This window comes from Peromyscus californicus, unplaced genomic scaffold (assembly GCF_007827085.1).
Source record: "Peromyscus californicus insignis strain IS unplaced genomic scaffold, ASM782708v3 Scaffold_21__1_contigs__length_65335640, whole genome shotgun sequence".
NCBI lineage: Eukaryota > Metazoa > Chordata > Mammalia > Rodentia > Cricetidae > Peromyscus > Peromyscus californicus.
This window is the reverse complement of record NW_026294514.1, coordinates 61,087,706-61,114,779: the sequence shown is the minus strand read 5'-3', so window position 1 is coordinate 61,114,779 and position 27,074 is coordinate 61,087,706. Positions and strand designations below refer to the sequence as shown.

Genomic DNA, 27,074 nt, shown 5'->3' with positions numbered 1-27,074 from the left:
ACTGTTGGGGCAGCCAGGGCTGACTCTCAGGCATTACGAATGCGGTCCTGGCTTGAGACAGAGGGAAAGGGCAAGAGCAGGCGACCTGCTGAGGGAAGGACAGGAGAGAAGCGTGGCCTTCAGTTTTACACTGAAAAAACATTCACAAGGCAGCAGTGTGCCAACTGTCACTACAGGGTTGGCACGTGGGTTTTGTCACCATATAGGAATATTTGAAATTGTTCATTAAAAACTGCTACCGGCAACTGGAAACCACCTCAGTAGAAACAGAGGCCTCACAGATGCTGCATGGCTGTAAGAGCATCTGGAAATAATTCACAGTAGTTTCAAGTCCCTTCTAAAAGCATCTTGGAGTTACTTCTTGTGAGTGAATCTCAGGCGGTTTTAGATGACTTTATCTTTTAAAGACCTAACAGTCCTATTTATTTCAAGGATCACTGTGTCTGGGGCTCAAATGTAGGTTTCATAAGAAAGTTATGCTTCAAACAAACAGAAAATGTGGAGAATGCTCTAGATGTCATGTCTAAATGGGAAAAGGAAAACTTGAGACAAACAGGCCCACAGGACTGATTGACACTGAAAATATTAACTTTATTTGCAGAATCACACCATGCACTTCCCATGACACCGGCTGCCCCAGAGCTACATTAAGGACAGACACTCAAGCAGGGCAACACACAAGCAAAGCAAAGGCAGAACAGTCGTGGTGCTGCATACTTGAGGTGCATCTACGGCCAGCCTGGGTGACACAGTGACAGAGACCCCATCTAAAAGCACAACTAGAGGCAAGGCAACATTTTTAAACTTTGGGTTTTCCTAAAAATCATTTCCATCCTGAATGATGAAAGACAGTTCTTTGTACAATCCCAATAGTGCTTCAAGCCAGCTGCTGAATGCCTAACTTCTACTCTACTGCACTCATATAAATGTCTATGACCACGATGGGAAACTCCATCGTGTTAAAGAACTCAAGGCACACTACAGCAATAGCATTAATGACAAAGGTTGCTGTTATCCCAGCAGGCCATGTGCTCCGTGCTAAGTCCTTGGGCTTAAGTCTTGGCCCAACTTGAGTGAATTTAGGAGTTAGCAGACACAGCCTATCTTCTTACCATGAGACAGAACCTGCCCATCTCACCAAAGGGTTCTCGTGTGGATAGAGTAAGGCATACAAAAGGCTCACTGGCTTCACACAAAGAAGGCACGAGCTAGTAATGGCCTTCATGTTATCACTGAATGTGGAGATCTGATCCCCTCTCCAAGTGACTTATAACTGAAGTAGAAAGAAAACAGAAGGAAGTTAAAGGCAGGAGCACCTGTGCATGTATATCCCTACTTAGGAAGGTTGGGCAGGAGGGCCACAAGGTCAAGATTAGCTTGGGCTACATAGTAAGACCCGGTCTCAGAAAAACAAGAACAGGTTTAAAAACGAAGTGGCAGGATTTTATAGGATCAAGAGCAGGAAGAAGGTCCAGATGGGAGGGCAGGGGACACAGCTGTGTTCCTGGGACAGCTGGGGACATGAGCAGAAGGCTGAGGACACAGGGACTGGATGAGGATGGATGCTATGGGCTTCCGTTTTAGAGACCTTGTCCTTTCCATCAGAGGATCTCAGGTTACGCTGAGGTGACCTGACTATGAGAACACTCTCACAGTCACTCCCAGTGTCCAGAGCAGGCCACTGAGACACAAGGTGGCAGTCTGGTCTAGGAAAGGGCTCAAGAGGTCGAGGCAGTTAGGCAAACAGCTCTAGACCAAAAACAAGGATACTGCTGGTGGGTGCACCCTGCTATGGACGACTGCCACACCAGGCAGCCAGAGACCCAGTTGTCATGGATTGCTCTACAGGACTAGCCCTGCTGTGGCCTGATCATAGGCAGGTCCCTTCCTGGAATTTCAACCAGGAAGATAGAGTTCACAAAGTACTTTACCCATGGAAATAAATTAGAAAACAAAAATACTCTCAGCATTTGGGAAGCAGAGGCAGGAGGATCAGGAACTCAAGACCATCTGGACTATACAGTGAGGCCAAGGTCAGTCCTTAATTAGGTAAGAACCTGTCTCAAAAACCAAATGAAACAAAAATCCCCCCAAAAAGAAAAAATAAAATCCAGAGCTCCAAAGATCAAACCAAGGGTTCTGTATTATGCCCTAATCCATGGATTTACCCATGTTTACCATGTCCTCTTGAAGCATGGGTAGGTGCCGAGGCAGAAGTATGGACTGTGAGGATATGGGGGAGGGGAGTAGAGACAAGGCAAATAATTAAAATTAAGAGAAAGAATACCATTGAGGATCCTCCTGAATCTGATCAGGAGAAGCAATAATGGCTGAGCTTGGCTGGGTAGCCAAGGTACCACTAACATTCCACATGAAAGGACAGAGATGATGGTGTGATGCAGAGCAGGGTGGGTGGCTGGACAGAGGCTGAGTGGCTACAGGGGGCTGCAGTTGTAGACTGCTTAGCAAGTGTGATGCCCCGAGTCCCATCTCCAACAAGAGAAACAGAAGTGTTTGCCATAGAGTCTTATCCCACAGCAGCTACTTGATACACATAAACACCATGCCCAACAGACAGAAACGCCTCATCAGCAGTCAGGCCCCTCGGGGTCGACCTGCTTTTCTGCCCAGAGCATGGCTTAGATTGCTGTTCCTGAGGAATCCTGAGACTCGGCCTGGTGTGCACACGTGGGAGGGTACGACAACTTGCGCCTCTTTGTTGGGAACTGAGGGTCTCTCACAATAGTGCTAGTAGTCCATGCAGACATATGTGCCTCAACTGGAATTGAGTCTTGTGGGCTTCTGTTCCAGCCAGGAGATGTTGACAATTTGGGGAAACTCTCGAATCGAGAGTCTGGATTTAATTTTCTTAAGTCCTCTGTCTGACTAGGAACAGCTGCATCAGCTTTCACTGGAGGTACTGGAACGTGAGAGGTCTCCTTCACCCGCTGAGGTGACATCAGGCAATACTTCTGATAAAGCTTGTCAAATTCTTTCTTAATCTCATCATAGCGATTCCTCCCACAACCCTGAGGGCCTATCCATGGTGCTGAAATTGCTACACTGGGTGACACTGCCTTTCTGATTGGTTCAGAATTATGTCCTTGAAGAAAAAGGCCAGACATCTGTTGAGATTGGCCTGGGCTTTGTGAGGTGCTGTCCTCTGACAGTGATAGACCAGGATCGCTCCTTGGGAGACATCTACTGGCTTTGACAGACATTTCGCTCAGGTCTTCCAAAGCCTCACTTGACCTTTTTGCCTTTCCTCTGTTGAAAAGTAAACTCAGCCTGTGGGTTTTTATGCCCTGGGAGCTGCCTGGGCTTCTAGAACTGCCTCTGTACACATCTACAGCCCAGGACTCTGTGGGGCCAGCCAGGCGAGGTTGTTTCCCAGAAGACAGGCAACATTCCTGATGAAGTTGGTCAAATTTCCTTCCAGTCTCCCTGTGGCACTTCTCTGCTCGACTCGGAAGCATCCTGGGTCTGGGGAGTGCTTTAACAGGTGAGATTAGCCACTGCAAAGTCTTCAGTCTGTTTTCTCGCTCAAGGTAGTACATCGAGTTTAAGTCTAAATACTTCTGAGGTGTCCCCTGAAACTCCTTCCAAGCTGGACTGAATTTATGGACTTGGAGTTTGCTTCCTTCAAGAGATCCCCTTTCCAGTTTTAAGTCTGTCTTGTGGGGAGCAATGTGCAATACGTTCTTGCAGTCTCTTAATATTCTGGCCTCTTTCCCTGGCTCTGAGCAGGGCCCCTTCTTGGAGCTCCTCTGGGAGGGCTTGCTCCTGTGGCAGAATGTCCTGTTCATGTGCACCCCACTCTTACGTGGAAGCCTCCTCTTGAGGTTCCAGGTCCGGTTGATGTAGGTCTTGGTGGAGATTATGCACGAGGGCTTTAAGCTCAGCAGCCTACTCATTGAATGCATCATGCCTTCGTATAAATCGCTGACTGTCACATTGCAAATGTCATCCTCAAGGGACTGGTTGCTTAAGCTGTTGCTGCTGGTCTCTAGTAAGGAGAAGCTGTCATTTCTAGGTATAATGGCCATGTCAGCTGGGCAAGGGTTTGAGGGACTCGAGTCTCTGGAGGACGAAGCTGACACTTCAGGGCTGCCAAAGCTCTCTGCAGAGATACTATCCTGGCATTCTGGAAGAAAACCAGACAAAGTCAGGCTACACCAGGGCTCCATAATCCATACTTACAGAAGGCCAGGGAGCTCAAGAGGGAATCACGATCATGATGGTTTAAAACAGCACAGACAAACTAAAACCCCAGAAATGTTAAGGACAGACTCTTCTTGGGAGACTTTATTTTAGCAACTAAAATTAGATTTCAACTTTTCACCCCTGCTTTGCAAAAGGAGTCTTCTCCCCCTCACACTGTTTAGAGATTGCTGTCAGCTCAAAAGTCAATACAATACACATGGATAAAACACTTCACAAATGATTACAAAGGAAATTCTGCAAACTTAAACATTCAAAAAAAAAAAAAAAAAAACCCAACAAAGGGGACTGGAGAGGTGACTCAGTGTTTAGGAGCACTTGCTGCTCTTCTAGAGGATCAGAGTTCGGTTCCCAGCACCCACAATGGGCAACAGACAAATGCTTATAACTCCAGCTCTGGGGGAATCTGATGCCCTTTTCTGGCCTCTGTGGTCTGTGGCAGCTGACCGACTGCACGCACGCACGCACGCACGCACGCACGCACGCAACAAAAGCCAGTATGTAACCCCAAACTCCTGACCTCTGTAAGGATGGCTGGGAAGACATGTTGCTGTGCATGGGGCAGCTTTGATTTCCTATTACATGACTATTTCATGGGTTTTGAAAACTAAAATCAAACCTATAGAAACAGGAAACGCCCAGCTGGAGCACTCAAGACAGGTGACCCCATGGAAAACAACCGTGATGGCAACTTGAGGGGCTGCCAATGCAGTGGGTGCCACCTGAGTGGGTCTACCGTGCCAAGGTCAGAAATGGCCACAAAGGACACTGTGGCTCAACTGGTAAAATTCTATCACGCCAAAGAGAAGTTTTCGGCACATTCTCAACTTTCTACAGTCATGGAGAGTCATCTGGTTCTTGGGAAGTACATGTGAAGCATTTAGGGGTGCTATAAACATGAGCCTGACAAATACATACCGCTTGTGCTCCTACATGTGTGCCAGGGAGGGTCAGTGAAGGGACAATGATGGCTGTTACCTGGGACAGACACACGAGATGGCCGGCCACTGGTCACTCCTGTGCTGCTAGACTCAAAGGATTCAAAACAAGGGCAAAGATCTATAGAGCAACTGGTATCATGACCACAGAGGGAAAAGCAGTTCATTATGAAAATGTTCAGGATAGCCTGGGCTACAGTGAGGCTATACTGAAGTAGTCTATATTGTTCTAGGACATGCACATTTCACTAACCGTTTATGATGCTGACACACACACCCACATTGAACACCCACAGGTGGTGCCAACGGCCCCAAGTCTCCCAGTTTATGTAAAATTACTCCCCCATACTCACCAGGGGCTGGTGTGACAGGTGAGGAAGGAACCCAGGTCACGAGTGTGTCTTTTCTGTCTCTCTTCTCTGCGCTCTGAAATAAGAGCCAATGATCATAAGAGTTTTAGATGTTAAGACCCTGGGTTTATGGCACTGGGTTCTCCCTAAAAATACACTGTCCTTGTTTGATGTCAAGCATACAGCCGGATGGTGGTGGCGCACGCCTTTAACCCCAGCACTTGGGAGGCAGAGCCAGGCAAAAAGAGTTTGAGGCCAGCCTAGTCTACAGAGCGAGATCCAGGACAGGCACCAAACCTTGTCTCGGAAAAAACAAAACCAAGCGTGCATTGTAATGACAGTAGCTGGTGGTCAATCTTCAAACACAGAGGGAAGGGGTGGCCCAAAAATCTGAGAACTCTGTCCACAAGGGCATAGCCACTTTTCTGGCAGCTATTCCCTGCCCAGCCATCAGTGACTCTTGTCTACCACTACACTTGTGTGGTGGTTTGAAAAGAAAATGGCCCCCAAAAGAAGTGACATTACTAGGGCTTTGAGGGTTCACGTATCCTCAAGCCATGCCCAGTGAGACACTCTACTTCCTGTTGCCTGTATATCCACATGTAGCAGCCCTTTCTCCAGCACCATGCCCACCTGCATGCCACCAATCTCCCCATGATGATGATAATGGACCAAACTTCTGAAACTGTAAGCTGCTACCTCAATTAAATGTTTTCTTTGTAAGAGTTGCCGTGCTTATGGTGTCTCCTCACAGCAATAAAAACCCAACTAAGACAACTTGGGTTAGTCAGAATTTCCAGAGGCCATGTATATGGCCAGCAGAGGTCAGATAAACTCAGGACTAATTCTAATCCTTTCCTCTGATCACATAATAGCCAGGAGGGCGGCACCTGCTCTGCTGGTGACAGAAAATGCTTTCCTAGGACAGTGACTGAGGGATCCTCAAACAGGCTTCCGCTGGCCACCACACAGTAAGAAATAACGACTCCAGGGAACTAGCAGCTGTCGGGGGAGGCAGTGCTTGCAATTAACATCACTCCGTAGGCATCTGGCATCAGGGCATTAGGACATCCTTTGTTTTATGAAAGATGCTGACAGAACTTGGGAAGCCAGAGGTGACATCTCCAACACCAGCTTTCCTAGTTAGCATTAGCTATCAACCCGACACAGCCTAGAATCACCCGAGTAACAGTCTTTATCAGGTAGTTTGTGGGCATGTCTGTGAGGGACTGTCTTGATCACTAACTGAGGAAGCAGGGCCCGGCCCACTATGGGCGGCACCATCCCTTGGCAGGTGGTCCTGGGCTGAGAAAGCACAGCAGTTAAGTACAGGGCACCTGTGTTAGGAGAAAGGCCTGCAGCCTTCCCTGCCTCCTTCTCACTCACCTCAGACCAGGTACAGCAGGCTGGGAACAGGAGTGAGACCTCATCAGGGAAGCGGGTGGTTGCTACTTCCTCAACTGGGCAGCTAAGAGCTGGGGCTGCCCTTGGAGTCTGTGGCCCCTCTGGAGCTGAGCTATCCCCAGGGCAGTGGACAAGTTACCCCCCACCCCCACATGACTCCCTGAGTTTCCCTGATGCTGCCTAGGCCCCTGAGGTGTTCACTGAAGAAGAGAAAAAGTCTCACAAAATGTGACAAGTGTGGAATCCCTTCACAGGCTCCAAGGACAGAACACGGAATCCTGACCACTGTATCCCAACTTGTCTTTAATGTCTGGCCAAGTCTTACCAACAGACACAGGTTACCTTAAAATACTCTGCATCTTGAAGCAGGATATCCACCTGGCTCAAGTACTTCCTTCTTAAATCATTTTTCCAGGGGCTTCCAGGCACTGCAGGCTGATCAGAAAGAGAGTCAGAACACTCAGTCAGAATGCCAGGTACCTCCAGCCTCGTGAATTCTGGAGCAATCTGAAAGCTCATGAAGGCTTGAACATTTAAAGGAAGTTATTCAAAGGTACTCTTCCACATTCACTCGTACAAAGTGGTATGGCCTCTTAGAATTCGAAACCCAGTGTGTGATTGCAGGGAATTTATCAGGGATCAGAGAGAGTAAAATGACCAAGAGCACACAAGCCTGAAGATGTCGATAACAGTGTTGCTAGAAAGAAAGTGGGGAGGTTGGAGACGATCTGATCAGCCTGGCTGCCAAATGAGAAGAGAGACCTGGCTCTCCCGCTCTCCACACTGGAAGGATTCACCTCCCTTCCTGACACCCAGTGCCACAAGGCCAGGAAAGTGCTCTAATGATTAAGCTCTGTGAGAGCTGTTCACCTCCACCAACCAACCAGGGAGATGAGACTCAGAGGGTAGAAGGAGGCAGGTCACTCACCCTGGAGACACTAAGGGAAACCGTGGTGATACACTGTGTACCCTAATAAAATTTGTCTGAAGATCAGAGAACAGAACAAGCCACTAGATTAAACATAGAGGCCAAACAGTGGTGGAACACACCTGTAATCCTAGCACTCGGGTGGCAGAGGTCTGTCTGGATCTCTGTGAGTTCAAAGCCACCCTGGACTACATGAGATTGACTCAATCTAACCAAGAAACAGAGCCAGGCAGCGGTGACATACATCTTTAATCCCAGTACTTGGGAGTCACATGCCTTTAATCCCATCACTTGAGATCTCATGCCTTTGCTTGGGAAGCACACATGTCTTTAATCCCAGCACTAATAAGGAAGTGATATGGAGGGTGGAGAAAGGTATATAAGGCTGAGGAGACAGGAACTAAAGACCTTTCAGGCTGATGAGTCCCAGAGGTAAGAGGTGGCTGTGGCTTGTTCCTTTGTCTCTCTGATCTTTCAGCATTTACCCTAGTATCTGGCTCCAGGTTTCTGGGTTTTTTGGGGGGATTTTCAAGACAGGGTTTCTATGTGTAGTTTTGGTGCCTGTCCTGGATCTCGCTCTGTAGACCGGGTTTTTTTTTTTTATAAAAAGACCTATTAGAAATTCGTGTTACAGGAAACAAGACACAAAGGCACTCAGTTTTTAGGTTAGTAACCTTGTGACCATGGATCAATCTATTTATCTGTCTGTCATCTGTTTGTCCGTCCGTCCATCCATCCATCCATCCATCCATCCATCCACCCACCCACCCACCCACCCATCTATTTAAGACAAGGTTTCTCTATGTAACAGCCTTAGCTAGCTGCCCTGGAACTCACTCTGTAGACCAGGCTGGCCTCGAAGTCAGATAACCGCCTGTCTCTGCCTCTCAAGTGCTGGGATGAAAGGTGTGGGCCACCATCGCCCAGCTGACCATACAGATTTTTAAACAATAACCTGGAAACACTTCCTCACGTTATTGCCTGAGGGCAAGGCTGGCTGATCCGTCGAGGATAATGGCATGTAGCAAACCCCTTCCTGAGTTGAGTCTGCTCAGCCAACAGTGCAAGTAAGCCAAGCGCAGGCCTCTGAGAAGGAAGAGCCTGGGTCTCTGGATCTGAGGGGTGACCAGAGCTGAAGGCATCAGCAGAGCCCTGGGGACATCCAGAAACGAGGGATGTGCTCTGGGAGCTGCAGCTGTACCCGAGGCTGCCCACGGTCACCAGGAGCTTCTCTTACCGTCAAGGTGCAGGCTAGCTGACGCCCCTCTTCTACGCTTGTATCTGCACTGCTGCTTTCTGAACCTAGAGGTAGGGAAGATTTCAGCGCATGAAGCATCTCATGGCATGTACCCCACATCTCAAGGATCACCTGAGACACATCTACAGTAAAGACTCCTGTTGGCTTAAGAATGTTTCCCTGGGGTAGGGAAGATGGCTTAGGGATTAAGAGTGTAGCAAGTGCCTTTAATCCCAGCACTCAGGAGGCAGGGGCTGGCAGATCTCTGTGAGTTCAAGGGCAGCGTGGTCTACAGAGCAAGTTCCAGGATAACCAAAGCTACACAAAGAAACTCTGTCTTGAAAAACAAAACAAAACCAATCAAACAAACAAAAAACCCAAAAAGCAAAAAGAATGCTCACTGCTCTTCCAGAGGACAAAAAGTTCAGTTCACAGCACTCACAATGGTCAGCAGACAACCAAATGTAACCCTAGCTCCAGGGAAATCTGATGCCTCATACACATAATTTAAACAAAATAAATCCTAAGAAAAAGCATGTTCGTTCCTCTTGTGCCCATGATCGCCAGTTGTCCAGAGCCTCTGCGCAAGAAGACACCAGCTTGGTAATAGGAGCAGCAGATTCTCCAATTTAGTCACCTTCGGTCTGAAACACTCTGACACTCGCCCAGCAGACCGAACTCCAGGGACAGTGCAATGTGGCTAGTCAGGCTGAGGGACAGAGCTTTTAACTTACAATTCACTGAAACGTCTGCAGGGTGCTCATGGCCCCAACACCCAAGGAACCATTTTGAGTAGCTTCAAGTAGTGGGGGAGGCCGTAGATCTAAGTGTTTGTGGGGTTAGGATCTGGATTAGGAACTCCAGCAAGCAGCACCACCACCTTTTCCCTGATTTCACTTGGAAAAAAAGTCTGCCACCCCTCCCCCTGCCTCCTCACTACGTAGCCTTGGCTGGCCTGGAACTCCCTTTGTAGATCTAGCCGGCCTCAAACTCACAAGAATTCCACCTGCCTTTGCCTTACAAGTGCTTGGATTAAAGATGAGTGCCACCACACTGGGCTCCAGACTAAGGTTCTAAAGATAGACCTCAGCCAGAATGAACCAGGTGAGGAATATCTGGGCAACGGGAGACTCAAGGTGGCCAGTGGGAGCATCTTTCTGTAATCTAGTTGCAAAGGGATTGACTGGAGGGAGCTGGGGAGACAGGACGAGCACAGCCTGGGCACCTTGTGGAGGGGGAGGAAGCTGAGTCAGGAAAGACTGGCTGCAGAGCTGAGGAAGGGGGAGGGGTCCTTTCTATAGAAGCCTGTGCTCACAACAACATCCTTAAGGGCAAATCCTGAGACCTACTAAATGCTGACACTAGTGGGCAGGACATGGCTTCCCACCTTCCAAGGACCTAGGAGGACAAGAAATCTACATAGAACATGAACAGTGGGAAACCTCATCTGTGAACTGCTGTGATGGAGACAAGCCAGCCTTGTCCCTAGCCTCCCTTTCTAACAAAGCGACACTTACCGGCTCCCAGGACTTGTGTGCAGGGCTGTAAATGTTCATTGCCATCTGGACTCTGCCTATTTAATCTGGCAATCATCTTCCCTGAAGGGTCCTTGGGGTGTAAAAATCAAGAAATACAAGCTTGCTTAAGTAACAACACATTTCTAGCCACTGTATATCAACACATTCACAATCCTAGCAGGACACACCAGGGAACAGAAAGCTTTGCAATTATCTTGTGGTACGTGCTTAAAGAGGGGCCTCAAGACTCCCAGAAACAGTGGGAGATTCCGGCCGTCGGGGAGAGAACGCATCAGTGGTCAGGAGCCCACGGGTCAAGCTGGGATCTACATTACTGTAATGTCTACAGCCATGTGACTGCTGGGGTTCTTGCTGGGTGGAGCCACTGAGCACTGAGTCAAATGGTCACTCCCCCAACCCCCAGGAGGCCACTCTGCTTTCTAAGGCCTGTGCTCACCAGGCTCCACGAAGAAGGCACCACGTGCTTATCAGTAAAGTGCCAGCACTCGACACAGAAGGCTGCTTACATGATTTAGAAGCCCGCATAGTGAGTGATGTTCTTTCAGGTGCCTAGCTCTATGGGCCCAGGGAACCTGAGGTGGCCAAAATCAGCACCAAACTAAGTCACTTCTACCTACAAGGAAGGACTCAACTGCAAGCTAAGACCTCAAGGTTTTCAGCTTAAATTTTATGGCTTCCAGTGTCTGAAGGGCAGAACTTCTGACACTCAGGGGAACAGCCAGTCCTCAGCACCCCCTACGACTTATTTGGTACCTACAAAGAGAGCCCAGGACAAACCGGTGCAGGGCAATGGGGGGTCAGTCCATCCTAACGTCCTGCCTCCCAATCCTCACCAGGGCAATCTTGGAAGCAGCATAAACACTTGGTCTTGGGGAGAGAGCTCCAATAATAAACCCCAGTAACACCGTGGAGGTCTCCAGTTCTAACTACAGACTGTGCCCGCTCACTTTCTCAGTCCTAAGAAAAGCTCTAGCAATTCTAGACCCCAGGCAGAGGGTCCCCTACATTTTAAACAAAAACCTTAAATAATTAATTTTTGCTACTGGCTGTTGGCATTTGAGCACTGCTGACAGGTGTGTGATGTAAAGACAGTATGCCCCGCAGCCCCGAATGATGATGAGGGGCCAGGACAGGCTGCTCCGAGGACCATGCAACAGGCTTCATAAATCAAGCCGTGGAATATAGCAGATGTGTTCACTTCCACCCCTCTGCTGGCTTCCCTTACAACAGAGCTAAGTAACAAGAGCCAACACATGACTGGCACATCTCCGAGAACGTATGTCTTTACAGACAAGCACGTGGACCCTGATTCACAACAGAGGAATGCGCAAGGGCCAAATGCCTTGTACCTGATCAGCAGTTAAAAAAAAAAAAAAAGACACTCTGGAACACAGCTGCAATCCTGGCGCTCCAGGAGGCCAAAGGAGGACTGATGAGTCTGAGGCCAGTCTGGGCTGCAGTGAGACTGTCTCAAAAGACCACAGAGGCAGTTAGATTTTTTTTTACACACTAGCTGGTGAAGGCAAGGGCTCCCTATTGTTACCTGGAAAGGGGTGTGGGCGCAGTCAGCCAGGAACTGAACGGCAGCAGGGATTACACGCACAGCAGTCAGCTAACCCAAGTGTTCCAGCCCTCCTACAGCTCTAACAACTAACCAAGGAAGCTTAGTTTCTGAACTGCTGTCCACGCTGTGTAACCTTCATCTTGAGGCTGCATTCTGGGTAACAGGTTTTCCCGGGAACCATGGCTGCCCAAGACTCAATCAGACCAGAGAGCCTTATACTTATTACAAGGCAAAGGCCACACACACAGTCTCTCAGCAGGAAGGCAAACTATTGATGCCATCCAGGAAGCCAGTATCAGATCACTAGCTGTAAAGCCTTGGTACCAGGAGACCTCCTTCTAGAGACAGAGAAAGGCAGAAGGAAGTGTGATTCTGCACTCTATCTCTTCCTCATCTTTCTGCTTCCTGGTTTCAGAGGAGGAAAGGGGTATTGTTTTTTCTCAAAGGAAACGAGATTTGGTCTTTTTTCTAAGGACCCAACAAAGGAGCTCCTAGCTGGCCTAGTACATAGTCTGGAGGTCCCCAAGCTGGTCCAGCATCTGCACACTTAAGATTGCTGTGAGGGCCCTATGGACTATGATGGAGAAAATGTAGCATACAAGAGCCAGGCAATGGAAGAAATGCTTCTCAGTGACTTTTCAAACAGAGGGAAAAGGCAGAGAAGGAGGAGATCAAAGGCCCTGAGGTGGTCTCCCGAAGCTCTCAGCAGGGGCCTCAGGGCTCACCCACGCTGGCATTTTGTCACACCAACGCACCACAGCAAAGCAGTAAGACAGTCAACTTGACGGTATTTACCTGAGTTTGTTCCTTGTTTCTTTCCTTTATCAGCTTTCCTCCCCAAACTCTCAACCCTTAAAAAAAGGAAGATGACAAATGAAGTACCTGAAATGTTCAGTTTCTGCTCAAAAGACATCAACAGAAAGCCAAGCTGAATGGCACAAAGGCGCACATTAAATCTGCCACGCGGTGGTGGTGCACGCCTTTAATCCAGGCAAGCGGGAGGCAGAGGCAGGTGGATCTCTGTGAGTTTGAGGCCAGCCTGGGCTACAGAGTGAATTCCAGGACAGGCGCCAAAGCTACACAGAGAAACCCTAGCTTGAAAAACAAACAGACAAACAAAAAAGCAATCTGGGTTTTGACAGTGCTGGACAAACTTCACTAATGGCAATCTCTCCTACTCAGAAGGCAGCAGCTTACCCAATTTCACCACTAACCTGAAGGGCCGAAGACAGCTCATATTCCAAATACATACCGCTCTTAAGATGAATATTTACTGGGGAGGGGGCACATACATCATACATTTACAGAGCAAGCTTTCTTGTTTTAGGTTTTTTTTTTTTTTTTTTTTTTTGGTTTTTCGAGACAGGGTTTCTCTGTGTAGCTTTGCGCCTCTCCCGGAACTCACTTGGTAGCCCAGGCTGGCCTCGAACTCACAGAGATCCGCCTGGCTCTGCCTCCCGAGTGCTGGGATTAAAGGCGTGCGCCACCACCGCCCGGCTCGTTTTAGGTTTTTTGAGACAGGGTTTCTCTGTGTAGCCCTGGCTGGCTGCTCAGGAACTTGCTCTGTAGACTGGGCTGACCTTGAACTGAGTGCTGGAATTAAAGGTGTGGGCCACTACCACCAGCCTAGAACAAGCATTTTTATAGGGCAATTTTTGCACCTCATCCTGGAGTCAGTGCTTTCCTAGGGCAATCTAGCAGTACAATACAGAGAAGCCCACGTAGAGAGAGAGCCCTGGAGTTCAAGTGCATCAGCCCCGTCACTCACTGACTAGCAGAATGCAATATACTCGGTTCTTCTAAATCTCCCAGGAACCCAGGTTTCTTGGAAAGAATGGTGGGTTTTGAGATGGTTGAATTATAACAGAAGCAGAAAAAAATTTACACAGCACCCTCTATGCGCCAGATTTTACCAAGGAGACATCGTTTAGTACCCACAAGCCATCTGCATGTAACTCCTACACCCTCCAAGAGACTTGCCATACTCACTATAGAGACAGGCATGCAAAAGGAAGAGGAAATTCAGATGACCGCTAGCCCAGGCTCTCTGCTCACATAACAGAGCGGGCGTGTGAATTCTGGGAGGTGCTGACCACTGTACACAGTCTTTCCAGAATACAGTCATGTAGAATATGCGCTCAAGAGTCAAAGCAAGGCTGTGCTGCTGCTCTGGCTGAGCGGGCCCCTCTGTGGGAAATCTACATTTAACTACAATGGCTTCTAAAAAGGGCCTTCACTGCAGGGTTGAAACTGAACTCTACAAAACGCAGACGTGCAGGCACAGGTCAGGAAAAGGATCCAGTCCCTGCTGCCTCTACCACAATCACTGTCTTTAATCGGAAATTCCTACTACTATATTGCAGGAGCAGATTAGGAAAGGCCATGCCAAAAACTCTCAGAATAAGTAACAGGATGAGGGATTCGTGGCATGAATCTAAGCTACGAGACTGCTAGGACACAGAACTATTACTAACAACTGCAGCCCTAGGAGTCTGTGTGCTGGCCAGTTCCCAGGGAGGGCCATTAGAAGCCAACCTGCGATGGTCTCAGACTCTCCAGTTACTTCACTGTTTTTTCATATAACTGACATCAGGTTTTCACGGACAAAATGAGTGTTATTCGAGATAGATGGACTGTCCAAATCAGATGGGGCCGCGTTACACAGCACAGTCCATGAGAGCCGAGCAGTCTTGGGTGCTGTTCCAATGGCTTGACCCGCACTCTGTTAACACACCCATATGCAGTACCCATAGTTGTCAATATCCTTTTCATTTTACAGAGATACAAGTGCAGCATTGCAAATTCTAGACCCCACTATTTTAGCACATCGCCAAGAGGAGGGGGGTTCCGCACCTTGGGGCGTCTCGTAGGTCAGCGTGGCCATCTGCACCAGCGGGTCGTCCTCAAATGGCTGGTTGTACTGCCGGGAAGGAGAGCCGGTCAGACCCTAGGGCGCTGGGTCCCCTCCCGCCTCGCCCTTCCCTCCTCCCGCGGCCAGCCCAGCCCACCTTCGCTATCAGCCGCTGCATGAGCGTCTGGAAACGGCTACGGCTTTTCTTGAGATCCTGCTGCAGCCGGAGATCCGACCAACCCTCAGCATCCATGGCGCAGGCCGCTCACTGTCGGGACTCCCCACCGTTACAGCCCACGCACAGATCAAACGTGCCGCCCCCCGCGCTGATAGGGCCTTTCAAAAGTATTTACGCAACCGATCCCGCCTGAGTTTCCGGCCGCCTCTCCCAGGGAGCGCTTCCGGCGGAAACGAAGGGAGGGCAGCCCGAGCGGGTGGAACATGCGCACTGCTTCCCCACGATGCACTGCCGCGCCCTCTAGAGGCGTCTGGAAGAGTTGCCTGGGTGTCCCCGCTGGGTGCCGGAGGCGGTCCTCGTCCTTGTGAGTCTGGAGAAGCTTCCGACTTCCCAGCTTGGGAGGGCTGAGGGAGAGGGAGACAGCGCCAAATAACTGTCCTGAAAGGAGTCAGGAAAGCCAGTGTTTATAAATTCCAACAAAATATACGTTTAAAGGTGCTGACCGATATTATAAATATGACAAAATCTGTGGTTTTTATCATAGAGTTTTAATCAGCTCCCTCTCCAGTTTCTGATTATATGCTGTTTCTTGACTGACGTCAGTATTGTTCCTTGAGGGGGTAAACAAACAAACAAAAAATCATCCGTTTTATGAGGGCATTTACTTCGATTGACATTTAAATTTTTTTTTAGATAAGTTTTTTGGATTTTGTCTTCTTGCAGGGCCGAGGGATTGAATCCAGTCTGAGATGGCTTTACTCTGGCTTCGGAACAGCTGCATTTGTGCGCTTGTGTTAGTGTGTCAGCTCCCCTGTTTACGTTCCGTCCTTATCACCCCATAGTCTGATGAGCACAGGGACATTCTTTGACAAGCCTGAAAAACAAGGACCAAATAATTTGTGCAAACATCAAACTTCCTCATTATTCTTCACTTTGATAGTCTACAATTTGCCTGATATTCTATTTTTTCAATTAAATATTTTCTCTTTTCTTTTCATATTTGTGAGAATATGATCTCCCTTGGCTTGTAGTAGCTGTAAATCCTAGTGTTCATCAGTAGTACCTTGGATACTTTGTTTTGAATGTTTTCAGATTTTCTTGTATTGTGGGGTTAGGGCAGGAGGCAGTACTGGGGATTGAACCCAGGACCTCACTCATTTTAGTCCAGTGTTCTACCACTGAACCTACATCCCAGCTCCTCTTTCATTATGTTTTTTTTTTACAGTGTGCAAACACAGACATTTATATTATTTATACATACAAGTACTTGCTATCACATAATTAATTATATTTTACTCTTTCATATTGTTAGGATATTTTGCTGACTTATAAACTATCTTGTGTATTTGGTTTACTTAGAGACCATACTCTCTGAAATAACTGTGTTATTCACAGTCATTTCAATGGATAAAGAGATCAGGAAAGCCATTCTAAGAATTTTGCTAAAGACAGAGAATATAAAGGAAAACTATAAAGACAGAGAAATGAAACTTTTTAAAAGAAAAAGGTTTAGTGTGTGTGTGTGTGTGTGTGTGTGTGTGTGTGTGTGTGTGTGTGTGCATGCTTGTGCATGTGCATGTGTGGTCACTGAGGTGAGAAGTCACATGGGAATCTCCTGGAGTTGTAGTTTCAGGTGCTTTTGAGCAGCTTGACATGGGTATTGGATCCAAACTCTGGTCCTCATGGTAGAGCATCAGGCTCTCTTAACCACTGAGCCATCCCTCCAGCCCCTGAAACAAAGCATTGCTGTATGACAAAATGCCTAATTTAAGACAAATCTAGTTGTCCAAGAGCAAAGTGGAAAAAGCAGTTAGATTAAATCTTACAAAGGGTTAGTAATGAGAACATTTAGAAAGGAGTAGGAAGCCCTTGAGGGGAAAAAGGCCAAAGGCCACAGATTGTCAACAAGAGATAAAATGCAATTGTCAGTGTTCTGTCTCAAAACTCAACTGGGAATGAGTAAGGATAAGGTATAATGATGTATGTGTGAAGATGCCACAATGAAGCCCATTGCTTTGTATGCTAACTTACGAAAGTTTAAAAGGACCCATGTAAAGCCTATGAAGTTAGCATAACTGAACAATAGTAACGCATATTAGAGTGAGTGTGAGGAAGTGATCTGACCCTTCCGGAGGGCATTTGCTTGTGCAGTGTTCCCAGAGGTCAGTGTGGCCCGATGTAAAAAGGGCTTTCAGAACATGTTTATGCTTTGACGTCATGAATCTACATTTTGAAATCTAAGCAATTAAAAATGTTGGCAAGAATTTAGCCTGGGGATATTTACAAGGCACTAACCGCAATATTCAGTATTCTGAGTGTGCTGGACAAGATGGTAACATGCCATCTCTGTTCCATTAAATTTTGAAGAACTTCATTCATTGACATCTAAAATGAATAGGGCATTTAAGGCTTAAATGGAAGTTCTAAACATATACGTTCTATGCCCATTCTTCTAAAATGTCTTTACGGGGCTGTAGAAATGGATGGCTCAGCAGGTAAGATCGCGTACAACTCTTGCAAAGGACCCAAGTTCAGTTCCTCACACCACCTCTGTCAGTCTGCTCACAAAGACCAGTAACTCCTGCTCCAGAGGATGCATTTTCTGGTCCCAGCGTGCACCGGCACTCATGTGTACACAGCCCTCTACATAATTAAATATAAGAAATGTTTGAAAAATATGTATGTTTTCACAACTTGAGTGTGCGTTCATGAAAATGTTTCCAGGATATATTCAGATCAACGATGGAGTCATGGAACATTTTTAATGTTGGTTTCCTTTGGCCACATTTTCCAGAATGAGTGCCTGTTGTGCAAATATGAGACTATGGTATTCATGGAATAAAGAACACAGACAGATAATCACGTGTTTTTCCCTTGGTTCTATAAAATTAGAATCTTTTATCCCAGTGAGGCCCACGAGGCTCCAGACATTCTAAACCTATCTCCGTGCAGCTGGGCCATGGTTTATCACCCCGGAACCTCACCTCTTCAGCCTAACCCTAGGAAACTAGGGCTAAGGCTTTGGTGATGTTTCTGCTCCACCTTCATGTGGTGGGAAATTGTTTCTTTTCTTCTTCACCTTGGGTTTTTTTTTTTCAACACAAACACATTCTTAGGGTCACGATTAATGTGTTTTAATGGGCTACACATTTTAAAAATCAATGCAAGAATTTACATTAAAAATAGAACACAATTAGATTGATTTGGGTGACCTATTTTTAATCAACCCCATTACTTATGGATCTGAAAATTCTCAGGACATCTTTCTCTGGAGCACGCAAAGATCAACCCTTCTGGTATTGTGTGTGAATAGTTTTAAAGTAGGGGTCACAGGGTTAATTGATAAATTGCTAAACATGCCCCCCTTCCTTTTTGATTTTCTAAGATCAGGTTTCACTCTGTAGTTCATATGTCTTTTTTTTTCTTTAACCCCTCAAAATGTCTACTGTAGGAAGGTTCTAGGTTTGTCTTCTTGCCACTTTAATAGCCTATTGCAGTTCTTTTCTCCTCCCATGGTTCATTGGGGTCTTCTAGTTTTGTTCCTGTTGGTGTGATAAGCCATGCTGACCGAACCAACTTGGGAGAAAAGGGTTCTTTTCAGTGAACAGTTTTAGGTAGCAGTCTGTCACTGAGGGAAGTCTGGACAGCATCTCAAGGCAGAACCTGGAGCAGAAACCACAGAGGAATGCTGCCTACTGGCTGCCTCTCTGGCTTGTATGTGGAGGTCAGAGGATAGTTTGGGGGAGACAATTTTATTTTGGGGAGGATGCCAGGGGCCAGCCACTCAACCACACAGCCAGCCATGGAGTAAGAAGGAAAGAAAAGTATATAGAATAGAGAAAGGTAAAAGCCCAGAGGTGAAAGGTAGATGGGATAATTTAAGTTAAGAAAAGCTGGCTAGAGGGCTGGAGAGATGGCTCAGAGGTTAAGAACATCAACTGTTCTACCAGAGGTCCTGAGTTCAATTCCCAGCAACCACATGGTGGCTCACAACCATCTGTAATGAGATCTGGCGCCCTCTTCTGGCCTGCAGGCATACATGCAGACAGAACATTGTATACATAAAATAAATAAATCTTAAAAAAAAAAAGAAAGAAAGAAAAGCTGGCTAGAAATAAGCCAAGCTAAGGCTGAGCATTCATGAGTAAGAATAAATCTTTATCTGGGAGCTGGGTAGTAGGCCCCAAAAGAGTAAAACAACAACAACAAAACAAAACAAGACAACTACACAGTTCCTTCCTTCAACCACACGGGTCTGAAGGTTGCACTCAGGTCATTTGTGAGTGCATTTGCTTTGTGGCAAGAACCTTTACCTGCTGAGCTGTCTTGCTGGGCTGAGTTCTCTCGTCTTTTATGAACCTTGTACTAATTACTTCTATTTTTGTGATAAAATAGAAGCAGCTTAAGGACTTGGTTTATTCTGGCTTACAGTTCCAGAGGGATAGAGTCCATCATGGCAGGGAAGGCATGGCAACGGTCAGGGAAGGCATTGCTACAGTCAGGGAAAGCGTGGCTATGGTCAGGGAAGGCGTGGCTACAGTCAGGGAAGGCGTGGCTACAGTCAGGGAAAGCATGGCTATGGTCAGGGAAGGCGTGGCTACGGTTAGGGAAGGCGTGGCTACAGTCAGGGAAGGCGTGGCTACGGTCAGGGAAGGCATTGCTACAGTCAGGGAAAGCATGGCTACAGTCAGGGAAAGCATGGCTACAGTCAGGGAAGGCGTGGCTACAGTCAGGGAAGGCGTGGCTACAGTCAGGAAAGGCGTGGCTACAGTCAGGAAAGGCGTGGCTACAGCCAGGGAAGGCGTGGCTACGGTCAGGGAAGGCGTGGCTACAGTCAGGGAAGGCGTGGCTACAGTCAGGGAAGGCATGGTGGCAGGGACAGGAAGCTGGCTGAGCACATTTTCATCCACATACAAGAAGGAGAGAGAGAAAGAGAAGAAGAAAGAGAAAGAGAGGGAGGGAGAGAAAGGGAGGAGTGAGGGAGGGTGAAGAAGGGAGAGAAGAGGAGAAAGTGAGGCTACAGTAGGCTACTGAACTATAGTTACGCCATCTCATGAAAGTATTCCTAAGAATACTTTAAGTGCTAAAAATATCTTGGTCAAACTTGTCTCAGGACCTGCCCTAAGTTCCTATGCAATGTGACCCTGAGCTAGAGTTAGCTGCCTATTTAACTGCTATCTCTCCACTTCTGTAAACAGTGCTTGCTTTCTGTAGACATCACAATTGTGTTTTTTTACCCTTCAAAACTGCTAATCTGCCTGGGACAGTCCCACCTGCAGTTAGTGAAGACTCCATTTGACTTAGTCAGGCCTCTTGGGAGTTTTTCTCTTCAGTTACCCCATAACAGGGCAAACAAAGCCCACCCCTAGTGATGTCCTTCCTCCAGCGAGGCTCCACCCCCTAAAGGGTCTGTAATCTTCCTGAACAGCGCCACCAGCTGGGGACCAAGTGTTCAAATCTATGAGTCTATGGGAGGCATTTGTTCAAACCACGGCAAACCTCAGCTCAGTGTTAAAATCAGACTCTTGGCTTCAGGGAAAAAAGAATTTGAGGGTAAGCCAGTACAAGGCAGAGTTGGTGTTTATTACAAGACATTTCAAATCTTGATTTTGAGCACAAGAGTTAAGAGGAGGAAGGACATTCTTGGAAGATTGTACTGAGAACGTGGTGTAGGGCCATGTCTGAGAGGGGGCTGTATTACAATAGTAACATACAGGGGTGTCTTAGTCAGTCTTCTTTTGCTATGACTAGACACCATGACCTCAGCGACTCTAATAAAGGAAAGCATTTAAATGGGACTTGCCTTCAGGTTCAAAAGTTGAGTCCATTATCACCATGGAGGGCAGCTTGCAGGCAGACATGGTGCTGGAGAGGTAGCAGAGAGTTCTACATGCGGATCTGCAGGCAGCAGGAAGAGAAAGAGCCACTGGGCCTGCTTGGGTTCTTGAGATCTCAGAGCCCACCCCTAGTTGACACACACCCTCCAACAAGGCCACACCTCCTCATCTTTCAGATAGCACCACTCCCTGAGCATTCCAATATATTGTGGGGTTATTATTATTATTATTATTATTATTATTATTATTATTATTATTTTGGTTTTTTCAAGACAGGGTTTCTCTGTGTAGTTTTGGTGCCTGTCCTGGATCTCTCTTTGTAGACCAGGCTGACCTCAAACTCACAGAGCTCTTCCTGGCTCTGCCTCCCAAGTGCTGGGATTAAAGGCATGCACCAACACTGCCCGACTATTATTTTGGGGTTATTCTTATTCAAACCACCCCAAGGAGTTTTGCAGTTTTGGGAGCTGGTATCTTCAAAGGGCCACTAAGGAACCTCAAGGAGACCATAGGGTACCTCCCGAAGGCCACCTGACGGACTACAGTTGACAAGGTCTAGCTCACAGGGCTGCAGAAAGGCAGGGTATTTTTATGGTAAAAAGTCTTGTTTATTTCCAGAAAATGTCTGGGAAAAGGAATGAGGCTCTACCCAAGGTCATGTTACTCTCAGGGCTTAAACCTGGGTCATTGCTATTTTAACATGAAACGTTTATATATGAAAGGCATATAGGCTCTATATTAACAACCTCCTCAGCAAATACTGTTGTGTCAAAATTCTTGCTTCTCATCTGGCAAGAAGCTTCAAGGTGAAGGGCTCCTTTCCCTCTCATTCCCCCCATAATCTCCCCCGTCTTTTCATCTGTAGTCATATCTCTGAAGTTCACAGTGTAAGTCACTAGTTTTCAAAGAGGGAAGAAATTCTAAAGACCACTGAGTGGGATGTGATAGTCCCTGATGAATCAAGCCAGTACACTGATTGTGAGAGTCCAGGGAGTCCCCAGTGTGAAAGATCCAGAAGTTCAGGGTAGTGCAGTCATGAGCAGATGTGCATGCTAGCCAAGCCAATGCTGATCACATGTGACAGCAAAGGCTTTGCCTTCCCATGCTGAGCAGCTCATGAGAGCTTACAGTTAAGCTAGTTGGACTTCACATACCTCAAGTCCTTTCATCCCGTCCACAGTCCTGGGAGGTGGACACTGTTATGATCCGTATCTTACAGACTGGAATCTAAGTCTGGGGATTTAGAATGTCAGAGGTGTCGTAACCCATCCAAGGCCCCAAATAACTGATGGAGATGGCATTTGGGCCTCAGCTCCTCTAAGTGTGACTGTTCTCTGGGAACATCAAGTTTCTTCATTTCCCTGAAGTTCAGGTCAAGGGACCAGATGACTTGGATTCCCAAAGCTGGAGAAACTGGCTCCATTTGTATGTTCCTTACAAGGAACACAGAGCTGACAGAATGGAGACAATGGTATCCCATCATTTGTATGAAAACAAAACCGTCGAGATTTGTTGTTCTTGTGTCTCAAAGCCAAAGAGAGTGACTACATATTTGACACCACTGTTGAAATGAGAGATGAGACTTCCTTCATGATCCTTTCTCTGTCTGCACAGTGTGTGGCACACTGGACCCACTCTTGAGAGGTGGATTGTCACGTGGTGAGCAGTCTGCCCAGCAGGTCTCCGCGCACAGACCAGAAGATATACATTATATTAGATTATATTAGACCCCTGCTGTCCGCAGCCGCCTCTGGGGATGATAAACACAGAACAACAGAAAAGATTGTTCTCATTTTAAATAATCATATAAAATTTCCGTACAAGTGAGTTTCTGTTATCCTTGAACATTCTGAGTGTACAGAATTAATGCGAGGGATCAGAAAAGAATGCAACCATACCCACCAGCCTCTACTGTGGTATTTTAGTTTTTCCTGTACATTTTTAACAGCTTGCCTTTCATAGAAGCCATTATTTTGTTGTGGTTCACATCATTTTATCAGAAGCTTATCTTCAATTTTTATTTAAAGACATTTAGTCAGGCTTTAGGTATTATTTTTATGCAGTAGCATTACCTATTGAGCGCACAACTGTAGATTTTGACAAAGATGTAATCGTAACAATGGTGAAAGATCAAGGCTTAGAAAAACTTCCTTATTCCCATCACCCCCTGGACAGCACCCTACAGTTACTGGTTTCGGGTCAGGAAACATAAGATTTCAATTCTTTAAAATTTGTTGATTTTTTTTATGTCCTCCTACATAGTCAGCTAGGTCACGGACTGGAAAAGAAGATGAACACTGTCATTGCTAATGTGTCAGGCAGGTCAGGTTCCTTGGCAGTGTGACCTGGGTCCTTCATGTCCCCCGGATTGTCTGTACGCTTGTCCTGTTGATCATCGAGGGAGGAGACATGATCCTCCAACTGACATGGTAGCTTTTTCATATTTCTGTATTCAGGTCCATTAGCGTTTGGATGACTTTTGTAACTGTTGTTACCCACTTTTAGGGTGCTTATGTCTTCTTGGGAAACTAGGCACTTTATCCTTCAATTGCACCCTCCTTTGTTGCTGGGCACATTTTTGTTTTGTTTTGTTTTGTTTTTCTAGACAGGGTTTCTCTGTGTAGTTTTGGTGCCTGTTCTGGATCTCATTCTGTAGACCAGGCTGGCCTCGAACTCACAGAGATCTGCCTGGCTCTGCCTTCTGAGTGCTGGGATTAAAGGTGTCCACTGGGCACAGTCTTTATTCTGAAGTCTAACAATATGTTGTAATCTGCCATGCCATCTTAGTTTTAATTCAACTATTAATGCTATATTTTTCCTGTTTGTTTTCTTCTTCATTTATTTTGTGTGTGTGTGTGTGTGTGTGTGTGTGTGTGTGTGTGTGTGTGTGTGCATGCTCATGGGTGTGTGTGTGCACATGTGTCATGCACGATGCGTGTGAAGGTCAGAGGGCTCCTTTGTGGAGCTGGCTCTCGCCTTCACCTTTACACAGGTGTGTTGGGAATTAGACTCAGATCACCAGGCTTTTGTGGTGAGCTCTTACCCACTGAGCGATCTTGCCGGCCATTTGTTCTCTTTTAACTTATTTATGTCTTCCTGTTTAAAGTGGTTCTCTTATAGATGGCATGTAGTGAGTATTGCCTTTAATGAAAGATGCAGTCTGATAGATTTTATTTATTTTTTCTATGGGAAAGTTTAGAGCATTTACAGTTAACACACTTACTATTGGGATTACCACTTACCTTCTTTCTTAATCATTTCTGTTGTTGAAAATGATTTCTTTTCCTCTACTTCAGTCTTCAATCTACGTTTAGATTATTCTCTTTGAATATGTATTATTTTCACAACTGACTTAACTTGTTTGAGTGATTTTTCTGGACTTTTCAGTATATATTTTTTATTTTTTTGTAGTCTATCTGCAAATTATATCAAACACAACCTTCAAGACAGTGCTAAAGGCTTGTGGTCACATTCTTCCAGCTTCTCCTGTGTACTCCATTCTGTTCTCACACTGCATTCTCCTTGTCACAAGCTCCCTGATACAGTGCCTGTATTTTGACATTATAGCCAATTATCTTTATGACATTAAAGTATGAGAAACAAATATGTCTTCCTTTATTGAAGAATTTCCTCCATTATTCCTCAACATTTTTGTCTGAAAAAAAATTCTTATTTGGGCTTCAACTCCAAACATGCTTTTGATGTTATGGGATTGTTGATTGCTTGTCTTTGTCCTCCAATGTCCTTTGTCCTCTTTGTTGTGTGGCTTCTGGTGTCTGTCATAGCGCGCTCTCTCTCTCTCTCTCTCTCTCTCTCTCTCTCTCTCTCTCTCTGTCATGTCATGTATGCCTTTTCTATCTGATGTCAAGATGTTTATTTTTAACAGTTTGACTTGATATGTCTGGAGGTAGGGGTGTGTGTGTGTGTGTGTGTGTGTGTCCATGCACACGCTTTTGTGACCTGACATTTTTTTCCTGATTGTGGTTTTTGTTTTTCCTACATCTGTAGCTCGACGTCTTGTTTTAATTTCAGAGAATCCTCAGTGTCTCTTCAATGGTTTACTTTCCACTTCTCCTTTGCACTTCAAACATACACGTGTTAGACAGACTTACCAAAGCCAGAAGTTGCTTTTGTTTGTTGTCTTTGTTAATTACTCTCTACTTGATTTTTATTTATTTTTTATTTATTATGTGTACAGTGTTCTGTCTGTATGTTTACCTGCAGTCCAGAAGAGGGCATAAGGTCTCATTATGGATGGTTGTGAGCCACCATGTGGTTGCTGGGAATTGAACTCAGGTCCTCTAGAAGAGCAGCCAGTGCTCTTAACCACTGGGCCATCTCTCCAGCCCCTCTACTTGATTTTTTTTTTTTTAAGACAGGGTCTCTCGTTGTACCTTTTGGCTGGACGGGTGGCCAGCTAGCTTCAGAGACTCTCCAGTCTCTGTCTTCCCAGAACTGGGGTCACAGTGCACACTGCTCTCCCTGCCTTTTTCAAACAACTATTTTCGTGTGCCTGTGTGTGATGCTGGTACATGTATCAATGTGTGTTCCCATGTGTACTTGTGCATGGATGTGTGCTCTTGTGTGTGAAGGCGTGAGGTCAATGTTGGGAATCTTTCTCAATCTCTCTTCACCTTATTCATTGCAGCAGGGTTTCAGTCAAGCCTGGAGCTTGGTGATAAGGCTAGGGTCACTACCCAGCTTGCTCTGGGGATCCCTTGCATCTGCCTTTCAGTGCTGCTGGGTCCACCCAGCATTTATGTGAGTTCTGGGGATCCAAAATATGTGGTTCTCTTGTTGGTACCTCAAACATCTTAACTCTGCGCCCTTTAACCTCTTGTCCCTGCCGTCGTTAACATGGATGATGGGGATCAAACTCAGATCCTTCTGCTTGAGTGCCAAGTACTCTGCCAACTGTCTTGGGTACTTTTCTATGGCCATGACAAAACACTATGACCACGGTAACTTATTAAAAAAACATTCAGTCTGTGGCTCCTGATCTAGAGGGTCAGAGTCCTCGACTATGGTGGGGAATGTGGCACCAGCAGGGGGACATGGTGGCTGGAGAAGTATTTGAGAGCTTACATCTGATCCACAAACATGATGTGCACAGAGAGAGAGAGGGAGGGAGGGAGGGAGAGAGAGAGAGAGAGAGAGAGAGAGAGAGAGAGAGAGAGAGAGAGCGAGCTGAGAATCATAGAGCCTTTTAAAACCTCAAAGCCCACTCCCAGTGACATGCCTTTTCCAGCAAGGCCACACCTCCTACCCTTCCCAAACACTTGCATTAGTTGGGGACCACGTATTCAAACATATGAGCCTATGGGAGCCATTCTCATTCTTCAATGGAAAAAGTAGTTTAAGATGGATTTACTATGAAAACACTAAGATACAGACTTCAGAGACTCTCTTTGTGCGGGCTGCCCTGTAGTGTGTTGACTTGGCCCTAAATGTCACAACCTCTCAGTAGTAAGATGTTCTCTCTGTGATCAGTTAAGGCAGTCAGCTCCTTTCACTGTGATTTCTTTCTGTCACAATCCCCTGCGCTGGATGGCCTTTGATTAGGTGGAACCACTGTTTGAGATCCAAGGAAAATAGTGTCGAGAGGATGTCTGGTCTGGTCCTAAGTGGGTATGTGAAGTAGTACAGTCACTTCTCCATGTATTTACATTTTAATCAGTCATTGCACTTACGAAGGTCTTCTAAGACTATTCCTGTTGCCCACTACCCACATTCACTCAGCCTTGTAAGGAGAGCCAGAGATTGCATTTGACCCAGGGTCTGAGTATTGAAGGGAAGAGAGGCAGAATATGGTTTGAAATTAGCCTGTAGAAAGTTCTTTCAATTAGGAGAAATATAAAGTGGAACACAGAGGAGTTGTGTTCTCATCTTTGCCTTTTCAGAATGAAAATTTCTCTCCTGCTGGGAGTATACCTTGGACTTTAACATTTTTTTAATGACAATTATGCAAAGTGGAATTTTTTTTTGTGCTGACACTAAGATGGTAGGAAAACTGGCTTTAGTCTTGATT

General features: G+C 46.3%; 1 protein-coding gene across 1 annotated transcript; it reads right to left on the bottom strand.

Annotated features, from left to right (window-relative positions):
• Positions 1–570: 570 nt before the first annotated feature.
• Positions 571–15,421, bottom strand: Hjurp (Holliday junction recognition protein). Its single transcript, XM_052750479.1, has 8 exons — positions 15,189–15,421; positions 15,034–15,100; positions 12,976–13,031; positions 10,596–10,686; positions 9,079–9,143; positions 7,256–7,348; positions 5,513–5,585; positions 571–4,144 (listed from the first exon to the last, which is right to left on the bottom strand). Exons 1-8 carry the CDS (start codon positions 15,282–15,284, stop codon positions 2,640–2,642), a joined length of 2,046 nt encoding a protein of 681 aa, XP_052606439.1. The 5' UTR covers positions 15,285–15,421; the 3' UTR covers positions 571–2,639.
• Between the last annotated feature and the right edge of the window lie 11,653 nt (positions 15,422–27,074).

Bases quoted from the DNA above. Each gene is read 5' to 3' on its own strand.
- Hjurp (XM_052750479.1), bottom strand. From the start codon at position 15,284: ATGGATGCTGAGGGTTGGTCGGATCTCCGGCTGCAGCAGGATCTCAAG. The intron at 15,101-15,188 runs GTGGGCTGGGCT...CCTTCCCGGCAG, and splicing joins TGCAGCGGCTGATAGCGAAG to TACAACCAGCCATTTGAGGA. The intron at 5,586-7,255 runs GTAACCTGTGTC...CTCTTATTTCAG, and splicing joins AAGATGCAGAGTATTTTAAG to AGCGCAGAGAAGAGAGACAG.